This window comes from Triplophysa rosa, linkage group LG7 (assembly GCF_024868665.1).
Source record: "Triplophysa rosa linkage group LG7, Trosa_1v2, whole genome shotgun sequence".
Lineage (NCBI taxonomy): Eukaryota > Metazoa > Chordata > Actinopteri > Cypriniformes > Nemacheilidae > Triplophysa > Triplophysa rosa.
Window position 1 is genome coordinate 13096818 of NC_079896.1, and position 26465 is coordinate 13123282.

The 26465-nt window shown below is 39.6% G+C and overlaps 1 protein-coding gene across 1 annotated transcript in view; it reads left to right on the top strand.

Annotated features, from left to right (window-relative positions):
* The window catches only part of atp10a (ATPase phospholipid transporting 10A), an 88920-nt gene that overhangs the window by 34555 nt on the left and 27900 nt on the right, over positions 1-26465 (top strand). The window contains exons 4-14 of the mRNA XM_057338212.1: positions 690-796; positions 2826-2957; positions 5171-5301; positions 5459-5711; positions 5848-6065; positions 8674-8868; positions 9567-10125; positions 17183-17286; positions 23771-23897; positions 24082-24266; positions 25637-25988. Of these exons, the coding sequence (XP_057194195.1) occupies positions 690-796; positions 2826-2957; positions 5171-5301; positions 5459-5711; positions 5848-6065; positions 8674-8868; positions 9567-10125; positions 17183-17286; positions 23771-23897; positions 24082-24266; positions 25637-25988 (2363 nt within the window). The remainder of the gene's footprint in view (positions 1-689; positions 797-2825; positions 2958-5170; positions 5302-5458; positions 5712-5847; positions 6066-8673; positions 8869-9566; positions 10126-17182; positions 17287-23770; positions 23898-24081; positions 24267-25636; positions 25989-26465) is intronic.

A 26465-nucleotide genomic window follows, 5' to 3' on the forward strand; every position in this document is an offset into this window, starting at 1 on the left:
ACAGGAAATGTTCAGAGAATATCTTTTTAACCAACACATCTAATCCTGAATTAAGAACAGGAATTAGAGTTTGCATTAAAAGATTACAAGGCTTCCACCAGGTCTTTAACATTCACGGCACTTTCAATCCGAGATCAATTTGCATTTGCCTCCTTTTTTACCAAGAACTCTAGCAACTGGGCTTGAATCTCCCTGGTGTTTACACACCCCATTCAGATCTGGGGTTTTGTTGAATTAAAATCACCCCCAAACTCATTTGCCATGAGAATCTTTGCTACAGTCATTTTATGACAGATCTTTGAGGTTTTAGCAAAAGTGCTGCATTGACTGAATGAAAGTTGAGTTGGCCTCAGGGCTTTACCTGCACAGAGCCGTTTTAGTGAGGTCTTGGCTTTGCTATTGATTTTGTGCTGAGAAAGAGTAGCCCTGGGGAACCCTGCAGACCGTCAGCTGTGATGGACTGATGTGGTCAACAACAAGGAACACAAGAGTTTTGTTTGATCTCCCTCTACAGTATCTGTGACACGATCTTAAGAGTCAGCGTTGCTAACTTCCGTCCTAAAATGAATCTTACGTAGTTGTAGCAAATGGGGATGGAGAAATTCAGATTGAAGCCAGATTATGTCTGGTCCTTATTGATTTGTTGTATTACAAGTGTGATGAATGAGGCTGTGCTGTGTGTGTGACAGAATCCATTGCAGTGGGAGGAGAGATGGGCTGTACAAAGACAATCTGCTGCTCAGGGGCTGCACCATCCGCAACACGGAGGAGGCTGTGGGAATCATCATCTATGCAGGTGTGCTGCTCTCTATACAAGTCAGGACTTCAAACATCAATTCTCAGTCATTCAACAAAAATAAACAAATAAATACAAGAACTAAATAAACATTGCAACGTTTAGTTTTATTTTGTCTGTATTCTTATACTGATGTTGACTAAATACTATACTAATAACATCAGCTCTGCTCCGTTTGCTTGAGCATCCCAACTGTATTTACAGTTCTGTTTGGGAATGCTGGTGCCCGTTCTAGTTTGTGGTGCGATTATGCACAATTTTATACAGTATCTCACAGAAGTGAGTACACCCCTCACGTTTTTGTAAATATTTTATTATATCTTTTCATGTGACAGCACTGAAGAAATGAAACTTTGCTACAATGTAAAGTAGTGAGTTGTACAGCTTGTATAACTGTGTAAATTTGCTGTCCCCTCAAAATAGCTCAACACACAGCCATTAATGTCTAAGTGAAAATGTCAAAATTGGGCCCAATTAGCCATTTTCCCTCCCTGGTGTCATGTGATTCTTTAGTGTTACAAGGTCTCAGGTGTGAATGGGGAGCAGGTGTGTTAAATTTGGTGTTATCGCTCTCACTCTCTCATACTGGTCACTGGAAGTTCAACATGGCACCTCATGGCAAAGAACTCTCTGAGGATCTGAAAAAAGAATTGTTGCTCTACATAAAGATGGCTTAGGCTATAAGATGATTGCCAAGACCCTGAAACTGAGCTGCAGCACGGTGGCCAAGACCATACAGCGGATTAACAGGACAGGTTCCACTCAGAACAGGTCTCGCCATGGTCGACCAGAAGTTGAGTGCACGTGCACAGCGTCATATCCATAGGTTGCCTTTGGAAAATAGACATATGAGTGCTGCCAGCATTGCTGCAGAGGTTGAAGGGGTGGGGGGTCAGCCTGTCAGTGCTCAGACCATACGCCGCACACTGCTTCAAATTGGTCTGCATGGTTGTCATCCCCGAAGGAAGCCTCTTCTAAAGATGATGCACAAGAAAGCCCGCAAACAGTTTGCCTAAGACAAGCAGACTAAGGACATGGATTACTGGAACCATGTCCTGTGGTCTGATGAGACCAAGATAAACTTATTTGGTTCAGACGGTGTCAAGCGTGTGTGGCGGCAACCGGGTGAGGAGTACAAAGACAAGTGTGTTTTGCCTACAGTCAAGCATGTTGGTGGCAGTGTCATGGTCTGGGGCTGCATGAGTGCTGCTAGCACTGGGGAGCTACAGTTCACTGACGGAACCATGAATGCCAATGTGTACTGTGACATACTGAAGCAGAGCATGATCCCCTCCCTTCGGAGACTGGGCGGTGCAGTATTCCAACATGATAACGACCCCAAAAGAAGCTGAGGGTAAAGGTGATGGACTGGCCAAGCATGTCTACAGACCTAAACCCTATTGAGCATCTGTGGGGCATCCTCAAACGGAAGGTGGAGGAGTGCAAGGTCTCTAACATCCCCCAGCTCCGTGATGTCGTCATGGAGGAATGGAAGAAGACTCCATTGGCAACCTGTGAAGCTCTGGTGAACTCCATGCCCGAGAGGGTTAAGGCAGTGCTGGAAAATAATGGTGGCAACACAAAATATTGACACTTTGGGCCCAATTTGGACATTTTCACTTAGGGGGGTGTACTCACTTTTGTTGCCAGCGGTTTAGACATTATTGGCTGTGTGTTGAGTTATTTTGAGGGGACAGCAAATTTACACTGTTATACACGCTGTACACTCACTACTTTACACTGTAGCAAAGTGTCGTTTCTTCAGTGTTGTCACATGAAAAGATGTGAGGGGTGTACTCACTTCTGTGAGATACTGTACATCTTTAAATGTTAGCAACGGGACAGGATCATGGCGCTAGCAATGCCAAAGTCATGGGTTAGATTCCAATAGAATGCACATAATAAATCATTTAAAGTAAGCCTGATTGCCTTGTTGCTTTTAAAAATTAAAAACGGCTGCATACATGTAATTTTCACGATTATTATCCTTCATTATTCAAAAAGTGAGTTCTACTTTGTTGATTTTCAGGTCATGAGACAAAAGCTATGCTGAACAACAATGGGCCGCGTTACAAACGAAGCAAACTGGAGCGGCAGATGAATGTAGATGTGTTCTGGTGTGTCATAATACTGCTGGTCATGTGCCTCTTTTCAGCCATTGGTACGTAAAATGACAAGACGGCTTTTTACAATTTACTATTTAAATACAATACAATACTTGTTAATACAATTGAAAAGTATCACAGTGTGCCCAAAAGAAGCTGGTTGATAAAAGTACTTTTTTAAAGAGTACATTCCTCAATATTTTTAAGGGCTTATTTTGGTTTATGGAGTGTCCAACAACAAGTTTATGTATATACATGATGTAAAAATACTATTATTTCGTAATAATAAGCAGTTTTTATTACCTTACTTCTTGACTGACTCTCAAATGATTCGTTCCGCGATTCATCTGTGTAATCACCGCCTTTCCGCCAGCGTAGTCTGATCTGATTGGTCAGATAGTGTAGTCTGCTGTGATTGGTCAGATGGTCTAGTCTGCTGTGATTGGTCAAATGGTCTAGTCTGCTGTGATTGGTCAAATGGTCTAGTCTGCTGTGAATGGTCAAACGCGTTCAGCATGTGTCGCAAATGGACCGCCTATCATTACTACTGTATTACGGTTTGCAGGTGGTTGGATATGAACAGTGTATAGAGAGAGATGGCGTCGATTTTACCTTACCAGTTCGAGCCTGAGTCTGACGAATCATTCTTTAATCCTTATACAGATGCCAGTAAGAAAAAGGACTGTTTTAGACACTTCTCTTGTAACAGTTAGTTATCACGGCATACAGTGTACGGTGTTCGTATCTTCAGATGTTATTATAACTATAGTACACCACGCAGTTCTTGAAATAAAGACTTTGCGAGTTAATATGGTTGAACACTTACATTAGCGCAACGAGTTTATAGCTAACGTTAGGTAAACAAACAGTAACAACCCCAAAAATAACGGTAATGTTAGCTAAACACAGACATGAGATAACGTCACACACATTTAATTTTAAGTAAAGACAAAAATAAAGAGTCACACTTACAGGTTGTGATTCGGTGGAGCTTACAGGTCCAAATAAAGTTGGTATTGCAACATCTTTTAAGGAAAGACGTTTAATGTATCCTGCAGTAAAGGCGCCAAGATTGATGAAGCAATCTTCGGTAAAATGACGCGCGCAAAGTAAAACGTTCGGTTTATACTCCTTTGGTGTCGTTTGAAAAATAAATAGTAACCATTTTTTCCTCAGAAGTTCTTCCTTTGGTAGTGAAAATAAGACTGACTTAGTTTCACTACATAGAACACAGCTTCTCTTAGACATGATGCACACGTCACGAACGAGCTAGTACAGTGTTTGGGGAGGAGAGAGTTAAGTTTTCGCAGTCAGTCCTAGGCGGGGATTATTTCTAGTGACGTAGATACATTGTGGTTAAAGATTCGGACAGGTCATGACTTGTTCAAGTGATTCAGAGTCGATTACTTTTTATAAGCTAATAACTTTGTTATTCGTTCACCTTCGGATTTACAATTTGGCAGATTGCTTACATTCAAACACGGCAAAATTATACACTTCATGAAATGTATTTTTTATGATCTCGAGGAATGTACTCTTTAAAAGAAATTTAAGCAAAGGGTGACAAAAGATGCTTAAATATTACACTGTGTCTACACCGGACGCGACGCGGCATGACAAAAGACAGTAGAATGCATTAGAACCCATTTTAATTTGACATTTTGTCCACACTGGATGCGGCGTGAAGCGACACGACAAACCCATTAAGAACAAGCCGTTTGTCATGTCTTGTTGCGTTCAGTGAAGACACAGTGTAACAGTTTGGATTTTTATTATTTTTTGTCTTCACATAATTTCACATAAATTACAAAGGTGTTACATCGTAAATGTGTGTGCGTGCGTGTGCGCGCGTGTGTGTGTTGGTGCCTACAAGAGCTTGGGAGTTACAAGAAACCGGATATACACTGAATATACAAAATATACAACAGTTTGATATTTCAAGCATTAAAAGCCGTTCTCCTGTAGCTGCATTTTTTTCTGCAGATTGATTAAACCTGTTTTTACCATACGTAAATCGATGACTAGCACAACAAATAGGAATCCATGCTTAAGATGTGTAGTCCTTTACTATTGAAAGTCATTGAACGTTGTCTTGTCTCAATGGAATGTATTTCATTGTGTTTTATGATTGTATCTGATATGAGAAAGAATTCTAGAGGAAGCAGTGGTTTAATAGTTTTGGTTTCCCTGAGCATTTTTTGCAGTCCTTTCATCTTCAGTGTCACTTGAATTATCATTCCCTTACTCCCTCTCTCAAAAACCTCTCCAGGTCATGGTCTTTGGATGTTTCAGTATGGAGATAAGAGGCCCGTCTTTGACGTCCTGAGTCCGGAAGGAACAGATTTATCTCCAGTGGTTTCGGCCATTTATCTGTTCCTCACCATGATTATAGTGTTCCAGGTGAAGCAAGTATGAATGTAACACTGTGTCTGGCTTTAGATTCAAATCCATTTAGATTTCCAGATATTATAGATTAAATTAACATTTGGTCCTAGACCCTGAATGAATAATGACCCTATGGGAATAAATCTCTCACACACTTTTTCTCTCTCTCCAGGTCCTGATCCCAATCTCGCTCTTTGTTTCCATTGAAATAGTGAAGATATGCCAGGTGTACTTTATTCATCAGGACGCTGAGCTGTATGATGAGGAGACGGACTCTCACCTGCAATGCCGGGCTCTGAACATCACTGAAGACCTGGGCCAGATGCAGTATATCTTCTCTGATAAGACCGGCACACTCACAGAAAACAAGATGGTGTTTCGACGCTGTACTGTGGCAGGAGTGGAATACTCACATGATGCCAACGGTTAGGATACCTAGTCCCAGTCCTATACTAATGTGCCCAAATCATCTGTAAATGAGCATGTTTTACAAATAATAAACCCAAACATTGGGTTCTCCAAATATGGCCCAGAGTTTTTTTTTAATCTGACCTCCCACAGCGAGGAGGCTTGCTATGTACCAGGAGGTGGATTCAGAGGAGGAGGATTGCACATCTCATGGTGGGACTCTCCCACGGAGGGACAGCGTCGCCAGTCACCAGAGCGGAAAAGTGGTATTGCGAACACACAGCACCAAATCTCACCGTCGCACAGGGAGCCGAGCCGAAGCCAAACGGGCCAGCATTCTGTCCAAACACACTGCCTTCAGCAGTCCCATGGTTAGTAACAGCTTTGTATGGGATGCTTGTCCTTCTTAGGAACTATATAATTGTCGTTATTTTGATCCAAACCCATATTTTGTGATGAACAAAAGTGGAACTGAAGAATCTCCTCCTCACAAAGCTCCTAAAAGTATAAAACCTCTTCCAAAGCCATTTACTAACTTAAGGAACAGGCTAAAGTGTAGGACTTTATTCAGTAATATGGGAATTCTCTTTATATTTCACCCAAAAATGAAAATTCTGTCATGAATTACTCACCCTCAAGTTCCTCCAACCCTGTATACATTTCTTTGTTCTGCTGAACACAAAGAAAGATGTTTGGAATAATGTTAGCAACTGACATTTCTGGGGCATCATTGACTACCATATTAGGAAAAATAATTGTATATTGTTTTGTTCTATTTAACACAAAAGCAGATCTTATGAGGAATTTAGGAGAGCAAAAAGTTCTGGGACACCTTTGACTACCATTTAAAAAACAATTCTACTATGGTAGTCAATGATGCCTCAGAAATGTTAGTTACTAACATTTTTCCAAATATCAACCAAAACAAAGAAATGTATGCAGGTTTGGAACAACTAGATAGTAGGGATGTAACGGTATCAACATTTCACGATATGATAGTACCTCGATATGAAGACTACGATACGATATTTATTGAATTTTGTGCAGGAAAAAAAACAAAACAAATGAAGACTTGGAAAAATGTGGCATAAGTGTTTATTAAACTATTACTGAACAAAGATCACATTTATTATTTTTAGATTAGGTAATTTTAAAGTGCAAAGAACAATAATATAATAGCATAAAAATTAATAACATAAAAATTGAGAACATGAAACATGAAACAATTAAAATGAAAAAAGTTTGAGTTGTTTGTCAACTTTTAACAACTCACAACCAGTCAGGTACTCGCCTCATTCACTGCTTCACTCACTGTTATTTTTTTTTCTCCTCGTATCATCATGAAACTTTTCGGGGTGATGTCACAAATGGCATTTCATATTAGTCGTATTCCCCGAATTGTACTTCACCGCAGTCTGGCAGTGTCTGCATATTGTTTTTTGTCTGTCCGTCACCTTTTCTCGTTTCTTACGGGAAAACCGAAATGCTTCCACACATGCGATTTATAATTCGCTTTAGCTTCAACTAGAGGTGGGCAGAATGGCCAAAAATCTATTTCAAGGAATGGGTAATTTTATTTCAAGGTAATGATATATTTCATGAAACAATCTCCCATTATAATTCTATATTTTATACCTCATTTTTCTTAGATTGATTTAACTAATTTATTTATTACAGTTCATTTAAATGCTCACCATAGTTAATATGTAGGTAAGTTATGAAAATGTACTAAAGATATCAAATTAAGTTCTGATAATCAGATGTATTATTTATTCATATTGATCTTCTGGCTATATCATATGTATACAGTAGGAAGATAGACAACATATATAACAATAAAGTATGAATATGCACAAACAGTATAACAGTGAGAGTACAGTATATGACTAAACTGGTGTTCATGGGGTCTGTACTGTAGGTCTTTATCGCTCTTCACCCTCTATTAGATGAGCACTTTTAGTGTGTTGCGACTCTCTGTCTTTAGGTTTGTTTATTCTCGGGCTTGTTTTTGCACTGCGAGTCTCTGGTGACTCCTCACGCGTCTCCCAAAAGTGGAGGTAGAAGCGCGTCACATCAAAGCGCTCACGAGCATCATCGCGCATTTCAACGCAAGTTTCACCTTGGCTCGCCTGAAGTTAAACTTTATAAAACTATTAACAGCTTTTCAAAACAACCTGACTTCTGAAATACGTGTTGAGAATGAGCTTTTTTAAATGCTGGCGCAGATCCCTGCACGAGCACTGCGGGTGAGAGAGAACGCGCCGGACTGGAGCGGATCACTAAACTACAGACTGAAAGAAGGTCAAAAGAATGTTTGATACGTTCATTTGTTACGGGTGGATTAATTCATTAGTTTTTTCAGAATAGCGCCTAATTTGGAGAGCGCCGAGTTAACCACGCCTACTTATTTACATTCCGCGGAATACATGGAATAGAAAAATCTATTACGGTTGACATTTTATTCTGCTGTAACAGAATATTCCGTCATTCCGCCCAGCCCTAGCTTCAACAATTTGTAAATCCGTTTCTATGCCACTAGCGGCATCCGCCATTTTCGCTCAACTTAATCTGTAGCGGGCGGCAGCAGAGCGCAGAGGATGATGGGCACGCATGGGTTGATGGGAATTGTAGTTCCCGCTTCCCTCAACTCGCTCCATTCGGCTGAAAAAACTACACTTTGCCTGGAAGATCTATCGACATGCGACCACGATAGTATCGGGAAAAAATGCTATCGCGATACTTCCATATTTACAATACCGTTACATCCCTACTAGATAGTGAGTAATTCATGACAGAATTTTCATTTTGGGGTGAACTATGCCTTAAAGTTTGGCAGATGTGATCACTATTAACTTTTATTGCAAGGACAAGATTCCCTAAAAATGTTCATATTGTGTAAGAATATGTGTTAGATTTGAGACAATATTTAAATCCTATAGTGATATTTGTGGTGGTAAATGTATTTTATTGGTCTAACAGGAAAAGGACATCACTCCGGATCCTCAGCTTATGGATAAAGTCAATGAGTGCAGCAGTCAGATGGAGTTTATGCGTTTTCACAGTCAGTCCATTAGACAGATTCCCCCTGACCTCTGTGACGTCTTTGACTTCTTCATCGCTCTCACTATCTGCAACACTGTCGTTGTGTCCTCGCCGAATCAGCCCAGACAGAAGGTAAGCAGCTTGAGACTGGTACAGACCAATTCTCAATGGCAGCAATAGTTTAGTTCTGGTTCTGTGATGTTATACTTGTCGAAAGTGTTAAAAATGAATATATATCAAATTTTTTGACAGACAAGTAATGCTGAACTACTCGCCACTTGGCTGGCTGAAAAAATGGTTTAAATCCATTTTTGACAATACCAGTTTGGTCCTTGCTTATCCAAGTGTCATGCATGATTCACATCAAAGACAGATCTTCTAAAGAAAACATGTGTCACCTGTCTTCTAAACTTTTACTTCAGTGGAAACTTATCATCAGAATAACCAAAGGTTTTTCTCCAGAAGTCAATGTGGCGACGCGTGGAATGTTCTCGGCATAAAGCCATTAATATAAATAGATGAGAAACAAAATCACTTGTGTCTTAAATTTTATGCTAGCCATGTTGTGTTTTATCTGTTTTGTGATGCTGCAAAGGACACACTGTGTTTGCAAAAAGTATTGACTACATGCAGATTCCAAAATGTTTTTGGAAGCACTGTATGGGTGGTATCAAATATTTGTCTTCATTTATGGAAAATTGCAAAACAACCTTCCAATTTGGCTCCAGTATTAAAACAACTGTTATTTGACTTATCGAAGTAACTCCCCTGTCATGTGGAAATATTTGGGAGGATTTATGTTTTCACAACTTCTCCTTGATCTCATCAAGGTGCGTCGCTACGAGCTGAAGTCTCCAGTGAAGACCATAGAGGACTTCATCAAACGCTTCACTCCGAGCCGCCTGACCTCTGGCTCCAACAGCAGCAGTTCCTCAAGCCTGGCCACCAACCGCTCTTCCCACAGAGTGGGCTCTAGCATGCTGTCCTCCCCCTCGGCCGAGAGCACGCTCACCAAGCTGAACGAAGAGAAGCCTCCAGATCATGACCTTCAGCATGCCTTCCGTCCTGTCCCACCCAACTACGATAAAACAAAGGCTTTGGCTAAAGACGAGTGCGAGCTCAGATACGAGGCGGAGTCGCCGGACGAGGCTGCTCTTGTGTACGCGGCCCGGGCATACAAGTGCGCCCTTGTGGGTCGTTTGCCGGATCAGGTGACCGTGGAGCTTCCTCACTTGGGCAGACTGAGCTTCGAGCTGCTGCACACGCTGGGGTTCGACTCCACGAGAAAACGAATGTCGGTGGTTGTCAAGCACCCGCTGACTGAGCAAATCACAGTGTACACTAAGGGTGCCGATTCAGTCATCATGGATTTGATCAGACCGGTTACAGGTACGACTGCAGTAATAAAAGTACCCCATTGCATGTGAAGCTCAGATTTGCACCAAATGGGATAGTTCATCCAAACAAAAAATCTTTTATCATTTTGTCACCCTCATGTCATCCCAAACCTGTAATTTAATTTCTTTTAGATATTTTGAAGAACCTTGGAAACCAAACAACATTGGCCCCCGTTGACTTACATTGTATGGACAAAATCATTGACGCATTTCTCAAAATATATATTTTTGTAATTCTACAGACGAAAGAGTCATGTACAGTTTTTAAGCGACATGAGGATGAATAAATAATGACAGATTTTTTGTGTGAACTATCCCTTTGACACCTGGCATGCTGTCAAACCTCTCCCCATATGAACTAAATCTAAAATGTCTAGTGTATTTTGAACTTTAGTGTTGATTATGCTTTAAAACACTTTTTGGTCATGCTAAGATGTTGATAAAGTCTGTTTTTTCTTTTCCATGCTCCAGTTAGACCGCACATGAGACCTATTCCAATAGAATGAATGAATGAATGGCTCTTGGCCGATTGGCCAACATGCTTTTCTTCAAAATGCAAATAGCAGTTATCTATTTCTAGCGTAAGAATATAGGTGTAGAGCAGTGTTATTTATTAGGAAACATTTAAATATTTTATAGCCTTTGCACTTTGAGGGTGGCACATTTATTCATATCTAGTCATGTCTAGTCTCGTGCTGGTTTCGCTGGTTTATTGTGGGATATTGTAAGGCGTGTCCAATGCCAGGTAAAGTATTTAAATGGTGCACTCTGTCCAGACAGTGGTAGAAGCAGTTTAGCAGCAGCAGTCAACAGAAGCACGTAAGTGTGTTGACTATTGATTATTCTTGTCTTATTGAGTTAAACGCAGTGTCGTTGCTAGGAAACATGCTTTGTTTACTACCGCCTTGCAGAGGTGGGCAGTAACGCTTTACATTTACTTCGTTTCATTTACTTGAGTAACATTTTGGAAAATATGTACTTTTTAAGTAAAATTAAAAGTGTGTACTTTTACTCTTACTTGAGTAAATTTCTAATAGAAAATCTGTACTTTTACTTCGTTACATAACTTGCATTGCGTGACGTTCCTTCATTTTAAAACATGCTTTTTAAAACGCGTTGTTTATTTCAAGGTTGTCGTCTCTTTTTACGGGCATTCCCGAGTGATCGATTCTTTTGAGTCGATTCTTTTGAAAGCATTAATTGAACAATGGGCAAAACCATTTGAATAGGCCAATGAATCAGTTCAAATGATTTGTTCAGTTCGCAGCACGATCTGAATCATCTGAAGCAGGATTACTCACTCCTCGTAGCGCGAAACTTAAGAACACGCAGAACACAAAGAGCATTGGATGAAGTGGATATTAATCTATATCTATACAATCAAAACTGCAAATGTGTCATATTGTTTGCCAGCAATGATAAATGCCCGCTATATGCGCGCACCCGCGCGACCTGTTCGTCAGACACCGCAACATGCGCGTTACCTGTCAGACACAGAGACGTGGGCTTGCAGAAATATACATTTGAAGAACAGAAGGAAGAAAACGTGTTGATGGTTCACTGTTTACTGTTTGTTTACAAGTAAGAGCGTTTCACAACACACACGTGACACAGCACGAGAAAACATGAGCTTTGTTCAAAAATGTGTATTTCATTTAAGAGAGCACTGCAGATGTTCTAGATCATCTTAGGAAATGCTCTGAGTTTAGTTCATGCTTTAGTTTGACATGGTCTATTATTCTAAATAAGTTGTGTAAACTACATTGACATCCGGACTAGATGAAATTTCTGCACGCATTTCAGCATGCCTGAGTGACATTTCGCTCTGGATGAAGGACCATCACCTGCAGCTGAACCTTGCAAAAACAGAACTGCTTGTAATCCCGGCCGACCCAATGATTCAGCACAACCTCTCCATTCAACTAGGCTCATCAACCATCACACCTTTCAGAACGGCCAGAAACCTGGGAGTGGTAATCGATGATCAGCTAAACTTCACGGATCATGTTGCCAGCACCACCCGGTCCTGTAGATTCATCCCCTACAACGTTAGAAAAAAAAGACCTTTAATGTCCGAGCATGCTACGCAAGTCCTAGTCCAGGCTCTTGTCCTGTCCAGACTGGACTATTGCAATGCGCTACTGGCTGGACTTCCAACTTGCACAACCAAACCTCTACAGATGATCCAGAATACAGCGGCAGCGGTCTTCAATGAACCGAAGAGAGCACACGTCACTCCTCTCTTCATTAAGACATTGGCTGCCTATAGTCGCTCGCATCAAATTCAAAGCTCTGCTCTTGGCCTACAAGACCACCACTGGTTCGGCACCCCCTTATCGTCACTCGCTAATACAGACTTATGTACCCACTAGATCCCTACGCTTTGCAAACAAACGACGTCTTGTAGTGCCATCCCAAAAAGAGAAAAAAATCACTCACACGTACCTTCTCTTGATCTGTTCCACATTTGTGGATTCTGTAGCCATCTTTAAGAATCTGCTGAAAACACATCACTTCCATGAGCACCTGACCGATTAGCTCTGACTTCTATCTATTTTCTACTTTTTCTATCCTTAAAAAAATAAATAAAAAAACGTAGTTTTGAATACTGTGGTAGGCTATATGAGACCAGTTTTACTTAGCTTATGCTTTTTGTTGTCCTAATGTTGTTCCAATTGCTTCCATTGTTTACCTAATTTGTAAGTCGCTTTGGATAAAAGCGTCAGCTAAATGACTAAATGTAAATGTAAATATTGCCATAACCTTATTTCTCAGGGTCAGGGTGGTATATCCCCTCCCCCAAACACCGATTGGACATGTTCCAGATTTGTCTTGGTTCTTGATGTAGTCAAAGGTTTTAGCAGTAATAAACTATCTTAATGGCAAAGTTAATCTGGCTTGTTAGTATTCCAGGCACGATAAGAGCCACTGTGGCAGTTTTCTCTAATGTTGTGTACTTAAATGACTGAAACAAAGTACTGCTTACACAGCCCTGCACTTTACATCTAAATGTCATGTAAACAGCCAAAAACATTATTTAAATGTATGCCTTTTTATAGTTCATCAGCTATCTAGTTGCTCATGTTATTGGAGAAAGAGCATTTTGTGCTGTATTGTGAAAAGAGCAGCATTTTGACATGTCCTGCAGTTTGTAATGATAAACAAAAATACATACAGTAAGGCTCTTACAATTCCCTGTGGGACTCGACAGCATGCTACCGATGCTGTCAATAAAAAAAATGTTTGGGTCCATAACATTACTTGCAATTAAGGTTTCATTTTTACAGAACCATGGACCCCCCACCCCAGTATTAAACAACTTGAAAAATAACTGAAATGCAGTGCATTATGTTATGCTTAACTAATTTATAACCAACTAATAATTGATTGGTTAAAAGAGGGAAGTATGAAAACACAACAGAATAATTCATGTATAGACACCTTCACTGTTTTACTGTGTTTTTGTGGGCGGAGCTTAGGTGGAGGCAGAAAGATCCCCCTGACCGCATTACTAATGCTAGGTAGCACGTTTTGTTTGCTTGCTTTTTCACAATGACTAGAAAAAAATCTGATTCAATTTTAACATGTCTAGGACAGCGATTGTTTTTGAAAAAGTTAACACCAGTTTAACGCCAGGAACCTGGTCGACCTGTACGCGCTAACTCAATAGATCCAGAGACAAACTGACATGATTATCTCCAGTTAAGTGGCCTGGGCCCGGTTGCATAAAGCACCTTAAGTGTAATTTTCCCTTAAGTGTGTCCTTAAGTATACCTTAAGTTTTACTTAAGTTATTCTCCTATTGTCTTTGCTAAAGGAAAATCACCCCTTAAGTGTCATACTTAAGGGAAAAACTTAATGTGCTTTATGCAACCGGGCCCTGACATCTACACCTACCAGACAGAGAAACCAAGCGTGTATAGTAAAGATAAACTTCGAGCATATACATCTACAGTGGCTGTGACACTTGCACTTGTGACAACTAAAGAAAAAGAGATGAGTTTCCTTCATGTTTAGTTTCTGGCCGATAGTTAACTGCTAGTTGTATAACTAACAAAGTTAGCTAGGATACCCTGTGTTCAAAAGCTAACGCTATGTGAAAAATAACCTTGTTCCCCAGTTTCTGATTTGGGCGTACGTGAGATATTTTTAGACACATACCCAAATCATAATCCACACCAACAAAAGACAGTCTTTTTTTATCTTAAGTGTTATGAAGGGAAACGCAAGCATTTTTGATGATCGTTTCTGTTCAGTTCGCTCGTTTTATTGTGTTTAACGACAGCTGTCATCCGTGATTTTGTTTGGCAATAGCAATTGTGGCACTAAACAACACAACAACATGATATTTTAAACTCCTTATGTAGCCGAATCTGGGCTGGTTTGTATTGGCCGTCTCCAGTTTTCCTTTTGTTTTGCCTCCAGCTAATGCCGTGACGTTAGCGTGACATCGATGCAAAAGGGGTCTATAGCTATAGATGTTCTCCATTGAAAAAAATCGTAAAAATCTTTGCTTTAAATGACTGACATGTCTGAGATCGTTTTGACCGGGGGCTGTTGCATGATGTTCTCATTGGAAGAAGCTTTTCATAATTTAATCAGCTCAAAAATCAAAAGAAGGCCTATCGGGCTTCTCGGAGAAAAATCATCTCACTTTTTGTCCCTTTCAGCCATCAACGTTGACAGATTAGTTACCTTGAATTCTGTTGATTGGTTGTTTGAAGGGCAGTATGTTGTATTTGGGGATAGTCGTTTTTAGATATGCTGTCTTTGCACTTTTTATAAAGTTACAGACCATGCATGCATATTTATAGCACCTTGGTAGGAAGTTAGAAGTAACATTTGCACTAGGAGCGTTATTTAACAGCAATCAGATAGTCCCGCCCCCGGACTCACACCATTGGATAAACCGCTGTTGCTGTGCCAAGCTTACCCGGAAGTGCTTACTCTTTTGGACCTGCAAATAGTTTGCTTACAGTTGTCTCTTGCATTAAACTAGGAAAGAAGAAAGTATTCATCTAAAAATTAAACAAGCCCACTTTAAGTGGTGTCAGTTCTATTGTCATTTCCTCTTTCTGCCATGTGTGTTGTGGGCAGCCTAAAATTATGTTTATTAATGTCTGGGCCTGGTTGCATAAAGAACCTTAAGTGTAATTTTCCCTTAAGTGTGTCCTTAAGTTTTACTTAAGTTATTCTCCTATTGTCTTTGGTAAAGGAAAATCACCCCTTAAGTGTCATACTTAAGGGAAAAACTTAAGGTGCTTTATGCAACCGGGCCTGGCCTTTGCCGAAAGAGATGTAAACTCCTACACACGACGCAAGCACACACCCAGACTGTATTTCACTACAGTGGATTATTTCATGCACGTACACACACATGCTCTGTGTATATTCCTGCACTGTTTGCCACCTCTGGGTGTGGACATGCAATTAGCACAGCCGACTCACCGAAGGTACAATGGCTCCTTTCAGAGGCGGTGGGAGGTGCGTCGTGCTCATCTGATGACACAATGCACAAAATCAGACACAGTTTACAAATCTTTAACCATTAAGTTATGACATAATGCTGCCTTCACCAGCCACAAAGATTTGGAAAAACAAACATGGGCGGCACGTGTTGCATCTCCAGGCATTATGTAACATGGTGGAAGAGGAGAGACGAACACAAGAATGTTCCTAAATGCAGATGAATACTAACGTTGGAAGAAATTTCCAATCTTTAGGTCTTACTTTGGCGAATGGCTTTTATTGTTTTTCAGTACTGCGAAAGTGAAATTTGTTTTGGTGAGTTTTCTCTTATGCAAGTGACTTTTGCCTCTCTGTCGCCACCTCTGTTAAAAGCATAAAATTACAGGTTACTTTACATGTGTCCTGTCCTATGGTGTGACTTGGCAAACATTTAAAAAGAAACTAACTATGAAAATAAATTTCACTAAAAGCGGTTTTATATTGTCCATATAAATATTATTAATATAAAATATATTTAGGGTGTCAAACGATTAATCGTGATTAATCGCATCCAGAATTAAAGTTGTTTGTGTACTGTGCATATAAATTTTGGATTTATAAACGCATACACACTTTATTTTTAGGTTTACAGTTGCAAATCAGTGTGAGGAAAGACAGTTTGGAACATTTTCAAAATAGATTTTGTGTGCTTTGTATTTTTAGCTAAGAATGGCAGAAGTAATTTTTTTAAAAATAGAAAATCTTAATTCATTGTAATGTGCACAGAAGAACTACAAGTACTGTAAACCATTCGTGGGTTAATTTCTGAAGAAAAAAGCATTCTGTTCTGAGGCAAGCTTTTTGTTTCCAAGTCATTGAATGTTTGGACACTTGGCAGATTTCTGAACAGTCATGAAAACATTTAATGGAAGGACGGATAGGAGTCATATCTGAAGTATATTATAATGTATAGTATAAATGTAGACTTTTGACCTGGGCCAGTAAGCAGCCCTTGAGCAACCACTCAGAACATCATAGCAACGCCCTGCCATAGTGGAGATGAGTTTTTCACAGGCACACAACATTATCCTGCTCTTTTTGCAATTCGTTTTGGTCCCACTATTGCTGCAGACTTGGGTCAATAGAAGCAGCATTATTAAAAGATGAAGCGAGCCAAGACTTTGAAAAATCATTTTTTACTGTTTCATAAATCATACATAAGTCATGAGATAAGTCTTATGCAGGATATGCCGCTCCAGTCGCCCCACAGTTGCGATGAATCATTTGGTGATGTGAAGTTGGTGCTATCGCCCCCTCGTCTTGGCTCACGGTCGTCCATGTTGGAAAGTGATCTTCCCAAACTGTTTGTTCTGCTCTTCTTGCCAGGAAGCAATGCAGTGAGCAATAACACAGGAGCGATAAAGCTTACAATGCTCTGTAGTCAGGTTATCCAGTCAGCCTGTCAAACAGTCTGCCATCTTGATTAAGTCTAATGGCTTTGTTGAGTAGACCAAATGTTTGTGTGTAATGTTGGTTTTCAGTCTTAGTCTTAATAAAAATGGTCATTTTCTGATTCCGATGTTATTTTTTTTATCTTGCAGATGATGTCAAAGGAAAACGGCAAAGAAAATTTTTGTTTAAAACTCAAAACTATTTAAATCTCTACGCTGCAGATGGTCTCAGAACACTCTGTATTGCCAAAAAGGTAAGTGATGAACGGACTTTTAGTAACAATTAATTGTTTAGGATAACATTTGCATTGTTGGGGGGGGGGGGGGTGCTTTGTGAAAGTTTTTGCACAGATGGTTTACAAGTCTGAGGTTTTTTTAGTTTTGAATGCTGAGTGACTCAGTGACAACTCTCGCCCTCTCTCTCTGGGTCTCTCTCTCTCCCTCTATTTTACGCTTTCTATATATTTAAATAAAAATATGAGCAAGATTCATTACCGCTGTTGCTAAATAGTCACCTTAACAGCGTGGAAACTTTCAACAGCTTGGGGACGATTATTTTTCACACCATTCTGCAGTCGTGTTGTGGATTTTTTCCTTTTTTTTAAACTGTTGTTTATTTTTTAAGTTGGTCTCTGTAATACTTTGCAAGTCACTAGGGTTGGGTACCGTTCACTTTTTAGCCGGTACCGGTACCAAACGGTACCTTTTTTCGGTACTTTACTCTGTGTAATTAAAAACATTTATTTCAATGAAAAAAAGTCCAAACCTCTCAATTTCACATTTGTTGAATTTGTTTGACATAATCATTTGTTTATGCAGTGTGATAATTTACCCAAACCATGAGGCCTCCACCATTAACAGACCATTAGATAATATAGAAAAACAAAACTTGAAAAGTCTACAAAAATATTTTTAACAGCATCATTACTGAAAATAACAGATTGATTTGTAATATACATTTTTAACAGAGATACTGAAAGAATTACACGCATATATACAGTATATATATATAATGTTGATCATACAATGATACATAATGTTAACGTGCATCAGTCTCCTGCTGCGCTGTTCACAGCTTCAAACTGCACCTTGACGGCCTCACTCACCTCTTTCCATCGACTGCTCTGATCTGTCACTAATAACTTTGTTTCGGTATTTCATGAGATGATTTTATTCATTGGTGGACAGAAAGACAAAGCGCCTTAACAAACTTAAATGTTCAGCGCAGTGTTATGTGTGTGCGTCTGAGCACGCATTTCCTTAACGCGAGTGTATGCTTAATTTTCTCTCTCTCTCTTTCTCTCTCTCTCTCTCTCTCTCTTTCTCTCTCTCTCTCTCTCTCTCTCTCTCTCTCTCTCTCTCTCTCTCTCTCTCTCTCTCTCTCTCTCTCTCTCCCTCTCTCTCTCGGGCCCGGTTGCATAAAGCACCTTAAGTGTAATTTTCCCTTAAGTGTGTCCTTAAGTATACCTTAAGTTTTACTTAAGTTATTCTCCTATTGTCTTTGCTAAAGGAAAATCACCCCTTAAGTGTCATACTTAAGGGAAAAACTTAATGTGCTTTATGCAACCGGGCCCTGACATCTACACCTACCAGACAGAGAAACCAAGCGTGTATAGTAAAGATAAACTTCGAGCATATACATCTACAGTGGCTGTGACACTTGCACTTGTGACAACTAAAGAAAAAGAGATGAGTTTCCTTCATGTTTAGTTTCTGGCCGATAGTTAACTGCTAGTTGTATAACTAACAAAGTTAGCTAGGATACCCTGTGTTCAAAAGCTAACGCTATGTGAAAAATAACCTTGTTCCCCAGTTTCTGATTTGGGCGTACGTGAGATATTTTTAGACACATACCCAAATCATAATCCACACCAACAAAAGACAGTCTTTTTTTATCTTAAGTGTTATGAAGGGAAACGCAAGCATTTTTGATGATCGTTTCTGTTCAGTTCGCTCGTTTTATTGTGTTTAACGACAGCTGTCATCCGTGATTTTGTTTGGCAATAGCAATTGTGGCACTAAACAACACAACAACATGATATTTTAAACTCCTTATGTAGCCGAATCTGGGCTGGTTTGTATTGGCCGTCTCCAGTTTTCCTTTTGTTTTGCCTCCAGCTAATGCCGTGACGTTAGCGTGACATCGATGCAAAAGGGGTCTATAGCTATAGATGTTCTCCATTGAAAAAAATCGTAAAAATCTTTGCTTTAAATGACTGACATGTCTGAGATCGTTTTGACCGGGGGCTGTTGCATGATGTTCTCATTGGAAGAAGCTTTTCATAATTTAATCAGCTCAAAAATCAAAAGAAGGCCTATCGGGCTTCTCGGAGAAAAATCATCTCACTTTTTGTCCCTTTCAGCCATCAACGTTGACAGATTAGTTACCTTGAATTCTGTTGATTGGTTGTTTGAAGGGCAGTATGTTGTATTTGGGGATAGTCGTTTTTAGATATGCTGTCTTTGCACTTTTTATAAAGTTACAGACCATGCATGCATATTTATAGCACCTTGGTAGGAAGTTAGAAGTAACATTTGCACTAGGAGCGTTATTTAACAGCAATCAGATAGTCCCGCCCCCGGAATCACACCATTGGATAAACCGCTGTTGCTGTGCCAAGCTTACCCGGAAGTGCTTACTCTTTTGGACCTGCAAATAGTTTGCTTACAGTTGTCTCTTGCATTAAACTAGGAAAGAAGAAAGTATTCATCTAAAAATTAAACAAGCCCACTTTAAGTGGTGTCAGTTCTATTGTCATTTCCTCTTTCTGCCATGTGTGTTGTGGGCAGCCTAAAATTATGTTTATTAATGTCTGGGCCTGGTTGCATAAAGAACCTTAAGTGTAATTTTCCCTTAAGTGTGTCCTTAAGTTTTACTTAAGTTATTCTCCTATTGTCTTTGGTAAAGGAAAATCACCCCTTAAGTGTCATACTTAAGGGAAAAACTTAAGGTGCTTTATGCAACCGGGCCTGGCCTTTGCCGAAAGAGATGTAAACTCCTACACACGACGCAAGCACACACCCAGACTGTATTTCACTACAGTGGATTATTTCATGCACGTACACACACATGCTCTGTGTATATTCCTGCACTGTTTGCCACCTCTGGGTGTGGACATGCAATTAGCACAGCCGACTCACCGAAGGTACAATGGCTCCTTTCAGAGGCGGTGGGAGGTGCGTCGTGCTCATCTGATGACACAATGCACAAAATCAGACACAGTTTACAAATCTTTAACCATTAAGTTATGACATAATGCTGCCTTCACCAGCCACAAAGATTTGGAAAAACAAACATGGGCGGCACGTGTTGCATCTCCAGGCATTATGTAACATGGTGGAAGAGGAGAGACGAACACAAGAATGTTCCTAAATGCAGATGAATACTAACGTTGGAAGAAATTTCCAATCTTTAGGTCTTACTTTGGCGAATGGCTTTTATTGTTTTTCAGTACTGCGAAAGTGAAATTTGTTTTGGTGAGTTTTCTCTTATGCAAGTGACTTTTGCCTCTCTGTCGCCACCTCTGTTAAAAGCATAAAATTACAGGTTACTTTACATGTGTCCTGTCCTATGGTGTGACTTGGCAAACATTTAAAAAGAAACTAACTATGAAAATAAATTTCACTAAAAGCGGTTTTATATTGTCCATATAAATATTATTAATATAAAATATATTTAGGGTGTCAAACGATTAATCGTGATTAATCGCATCCAGAATTAAAGTTGTTTGTGTACTGTGCATATAAATTTTGGATTTATAAACGCATACACACTTTATTTTTAGGTTTACAGTTGCAAATCAGTGTGAGGAAAGACAGTTTGGAACATTTTCAAAATAGATTTTGTGTGCTTTGTATTTTTAGCTAAGAATGGCAGAAGTAATTTTTTTAAAAATAGAAAATCTTAATTCATTGTAATGTGCACAGAAGAACTACAAGTACTGTAAACCATTCGTGGGTTAATTTCTGAAGAAAAAAGCATTCTGTTCTGAGGCAAGCTTTTTGTTTCCAAGTCATTGAATGTTTGGACACTTGGCAGATTTCTGAACAGTCATGAAAACATTTAATGGAAGGACGGATAGGAGTCATATCTGAAGTATATTATAATGTATAGTATAAATGTAGACTTTTGACCTGGGCCAGTAAGCAGCCCTTGAGCAACCACTCAGAACATCATAGCAACGCCCTGCCATAGTGGAGATGAGTTTTTCACAGGCACACAACATTATCCTGCTCTTTTTGCAATTCGTTTTGGTCCCACTATTGCTGCAGACTTGGGTCAATAGAAGCAGCATTATTAAAAGATGAAGCGAGCCAAGACTTTGAAAAATCATTTTTTACTGTTTCATAAATCATACATAAGTCATGAGATAAGTCTTATGCAGGATATGCCGCTCCAGTCGCCCCACAGTTGCGATGAATCATTTGGTGATGTGAAGTTGGTGCTATCGCCCCCTCGTCTTGGCTCACGGTCGTCCATGTTGGAAAGTGATCTTCCCAAACTGTTTGTTCTGCTCTTCTTGCCAGGAAGCAATGCAGTGAGCAATAACACAGGAGCGATAAAGCTTACAATGCTCTGTAGTCAGGTTATCCAGTCAGCCTGTCAAACAGTCTGCCATCTTGATTAAGTCTAATGGCTTTGTTGAGTAGACCAAATGTTTGTGTGTAATGTTGGTTTTCAGTCTTAGTCTTAATAAAAATGGTCATTTTCTGATTCCGATGTTATTTTTTTTATCTTGCAGATGATGTCAAAGGAAAACGGCAAAGAAAATTTTTGTTTAAAACTCAAAACTATTTAAATCTCTACGCTGCAGATGGTCTCAGAACACTCTGTATTGCCAAAAAGGTAAGTGATGAACGGACTTTTAGTAACAATTAATTGTTTAGGATAACATTTGCATTGTTGGGGGGGGGGGGGGTGCTTTGTGAAAGTTTTTGCACAGATGGTTTACAAGTCTGAGGTTTTTTTAGTTTTGAATGCTGAGTGACTCAGTGACAACTCTCGCCCTCTCTCTCTGGGTCTCTCTCTCTCCCTCTATTTTACGCTTTCTATATATTTAAATAAAAATATGAGCAAGATTCATTACCGCTGTTGCTAAATAGTCACCTTAACAGCGTGGAAACTTTCAACAGCTTGGGGACGATTATTTTTCACACCATTCTGCAGTCGTGTTGTGGATTTTTTCCTTTTTTTTAAACTGTTGTTTATTTTTTAAGTTGGTCTCTGTAATACTTTGCAAGTCACTAGGGTTGGGTACCGTTCACTTTTTAGCCGGTACCGGTACCAAACGGTACCTTTTTTCGGTACTTTACTCTGTGTAATTAAAAACATTTATTTCAATGAAAAAAAGTCCAAACCTCTCAATTTCACATTTGTTGAATTTGTTTGACATAATCATTTGTTTATGCAGTGTGATAATTTACCCAAACCATGAGGCCTCCACCATTAACAGACCATTAGATAATATAGAAAAACAAAACTTGAAAAGTCTACAAAAATATTTTTAACAGCATCATTACTGAAAATAACAGATTGATTTGTAATATACATTTTTAACAGAGATACTGAAAGAATTACACGCATATATACAGTATATATATATAATGTTGATCATACAATGATACATAATGTTAACGTGCATCAGTCTCCTGCTGCGCTGTTCACAGCTTCAAACTGCACCTTGACGGCCTCACTCACCTCTTTCCATCGACTGCTCTGATCTGTCACTAATAACTTTGTTTCGGTATTTCATGAGATGATTTTATTCATTGGTGGACAGAAAGACAAAGCGCCTTAACAAACTTAAATGTTCAGCGCAGTGTTATGTGTGTGCGTCTGAGCACGCATTTCCTTAACGCGAGTGTATGCTTAATTTTCTCTCTCTCTCTTTCTCTCTCTCTCTCTCTCTCTCTTTCTCTCTCTCTCTCTCTCTCTCTCTCTCTCTCTCTCTCTCTCTCTCTCTCTCTCTCTCTCTCTCTCTCTCTCTCTCTCTCTCTCTCTCTCTCTCTCTCTCTCTCTCTCTCTCTCTCTCTCTCTCTCTCAGGCACAGAGTGATTTAATGTGAATCGATACTCGGTAGTACCGACGTAATTCGGTCGGTGCCCGTAAAAGTACCGAACCTACAAGTCAGGCCCCCCTTTTATACTAAAAAGGCTTAAATTCCACCCCCCACCATCATAGTATTTCTAAGTATTGTTGCCAAATGTTGAATAATGAGAAAAACATTCACATCATTTACCTTTATTTATTTAGCATATGCTTTTGTCTACAGCTACTTTGGTGCAATTTCGAACAACAAGCAATTTATCATAGGAGCCAACAATATTAGCAGTGCTCAAAGTGGTTTAAAAAACTGTATAAACTTCTTGGCATGCATTATTTTCTGAAAACTTTTTGTACTGTAGAAATGCTTAAAACTTATAAATCAACTTATATAACATGCATAAAACTTTTAGGGAGAATATTGTTGTGTTAAACAGACCCAAATTCAAGTTGCTGAAAATCCCTCTGGGGTGCAAATCTGATACATTTATTAAACATGCGTTTCTTGCGTGTATCGCCAGGTGGAAATTGAGAATAAGTGAACAATATTTGACAACTAGAGCGTTGTCTGTCCTTACAACACTTCTGGGATCCCCGAGGGGAGTGTCTTGAGTTTAGGCAACTTATTTTTCACAAACAACAGCGTGTGGAGGAGTGTTCAGTGTTTGTTTTTGTGTGGTGTGTCTTTGGTTCAGGTGGTCAGTAAGGAGGAGTATGCCAGTTGGCTACAGCATCACCTGGAGGCCGAGACGGCTATACAGAAAAGGGAGGAGTTGCTTTTCGAGTCTGCATTGCGACTAGAGACCAACCTCCACCTTCTGGGTAAGAGCAGGATTCTTGCAAACTGGCCTGCTCACACACCAAATATTCATTGTGCTATATAGTAGGAAGTTTCGATCAAATCAGATCACCTGAGAACAGCAGAAATATAAATTGGAACGCTATTGACAAACTGTTATCCAAAGACAAGGTTGCATGCATCAAATCTTTGTTTCTGTGTCAATAGGAGCTACAGGTATTGAGGACAGGCTTCAGGATGGGGTTCCTGAGACCATCGCCTCTCTGAGGAAAGCTGGCCTTCAGATCTGGGTGCTGACTGGAGATAAACAGGAGACTGCCATTAACATCGCGTATGCCTGCAAACTGCTGGACCCAGAGGAGGAGATCATCACGCTTAATGCTGACTCGCAGGTAATGCCCATCATGCACTGCTTCAGTTTCTCCTGGCTGGCTGTTTTCTTCCTCGGGATATCCTTCTCCCTCTAAATGCTTACATATGGCAGTTTATATTTTATAATGGGCCGTTTCTCCAAATATGTGTAGTTTAAGCATTTCTCAGGTGATTATTATTACTAATACAAATAACCCATTTCTTCTGTTGCACAATTTTTTCTTCTTATGTAAAGGTCACATTAAAACTAATTTAAAATGTAGAAAACTAAAGGCACTGTAGAAGGTTTATCTTTAGATTGTATGGTTTTCATTTTATCCAGGCCTTTGTTAAAACAGTATCCTCACACTATTCCTCACAGAAAGTGTGAGAAAGCCTGTTTATAATTCCTTTTTATCTCTTGAGTAGTTTATATTTGATCTTGTATTTAATTATTATTTGACTGATATGATTATTTTCCTTGTTTTGCTTTTTGCTTCGAGGAATGGCAGAATGTATGAAGGTATTTCCTGTAACTTAAGGCTTGATTGTCCCAGTTGAAAACACAAAAGTAGCTCCATTTCTCCCATCCTGCTTTCTCGCACATATCTCTTGAATACCGTATTATATCTGTTTGCCCCTGCATGGCATTTTGCATTTGTAGATTATATATGTTTTCCACACAGAATAGTTGGACTGACTTGAAAAGACTTATGATGCCTTCATCATAACTCCTTCCTGTCTTGTATATAAAGTATCTGCAGGAGTTTTGTTTAAAAAAAAAAAGAATACAATTCTGTCATTATGTATTCTTCCTCATTCTAAACTTGTGTGTGTATAAAAAAATACTATACAAAAATATATATATATACAACTTGCAACATACTTCAAATCTTCATTCAATAGCTTTCAATCTATCTGGCCCATCTGTGACCAGAATTCAGAAATGGTTTGTTCATCATTGTTTATTCTGGGTGTGGGCAACACGTGATTTTCTGTGGACAGGACCATTGATTTAACGTTGACCATTAATCATTATATAGCAAGAGCAGCATAACGGTTTGCAAAACGAAATTTCTACAGGTTTGAGATGGCATGACTAAATAATGACAGAATTTTCATATCTGGCTAACTGAAAGGAAAAGACTTGTCTCATAAGAATGCCTTCATCACTGACTAGCTATATTAGTCATCATTTTTCCATGTGTGTGTCTAGTGATTGTGTTTGTTATATAATGTGGCTTTACTGTAACTGAGGTCCGTGTTCACGGAGCTAAAAGTTGCATTTCTGAGTCATTCGTCTTGACTCAAACTTATCTGTTTGCCAGATGTTGTCAGTCCACGTGCGGTATCATCATATCCTTTCATGACCTTCCTTCTCCTTTTATGTTTGTGCGTGTGAATATACCAGGAGGCCTGTGCTGTGTTGCTCGAGAACAGCCTGCACTACATCCAGACGAAATTCCTTTGCAACCCTCCACCAGATCCTCAAGCGGCCAGACACTACAGCAGTTTCCACTTCTCTTCACCGGTCTGTTCTCCAGACTCCTCCGCCCACACCAGTCCCTTCCTGGTGCATCAGCTCGGACTGGTGATTGATGGCCGGACGCTGGCCTACGCGCTTGATAAGAGTCTGGAAGACAAGTTCCTGGCGGTGGCTCGGAGCTGCAGGTCCGTTCTGTGCTGCCGATCGACGCCCCTGCAGAAGAGTATGGTGGTCAAGTTGGTCCGTAACAAGCTCAAGGTCATGACGCTGGCCATAGGTAAGTGCTCTTGGATTTAACCTTTTGCCACAAATGCCAATAAATGGTGAATTGAGAGTGTATTGGTGATTAATATTTAAAGTTGCAATCCGTAACTTTTTTGGTTATATAAACAAAAATTGTTTTTGAGCCAGTGACTAAGTAGTGTTCCGTACTGGCTCCTCGAATCACAACAGTAAGATTATAAAGATATATATATATATATATATATATATATATATAGTATATATACAGTATATATGTTGATCGGATGGGTACAGTTCCCTTTCTGTCGGTCTCTCGGCGTTGTGTCGAACCGACAGAATGGGGTTTGTCTTGAGAACCTATCATCTTCTGAGTATTTAGAAAAGGCCAATGAAAATTGGCGAATGAAATTTGCATGCTGGGCTCCTCCCCGGATGTCTGGGTATAAGAGGGAAGCCGGCGTGCTCATTCATTCACCTTTTGTTCTTCAGAGCCTAAGCATCTGATGAGCGT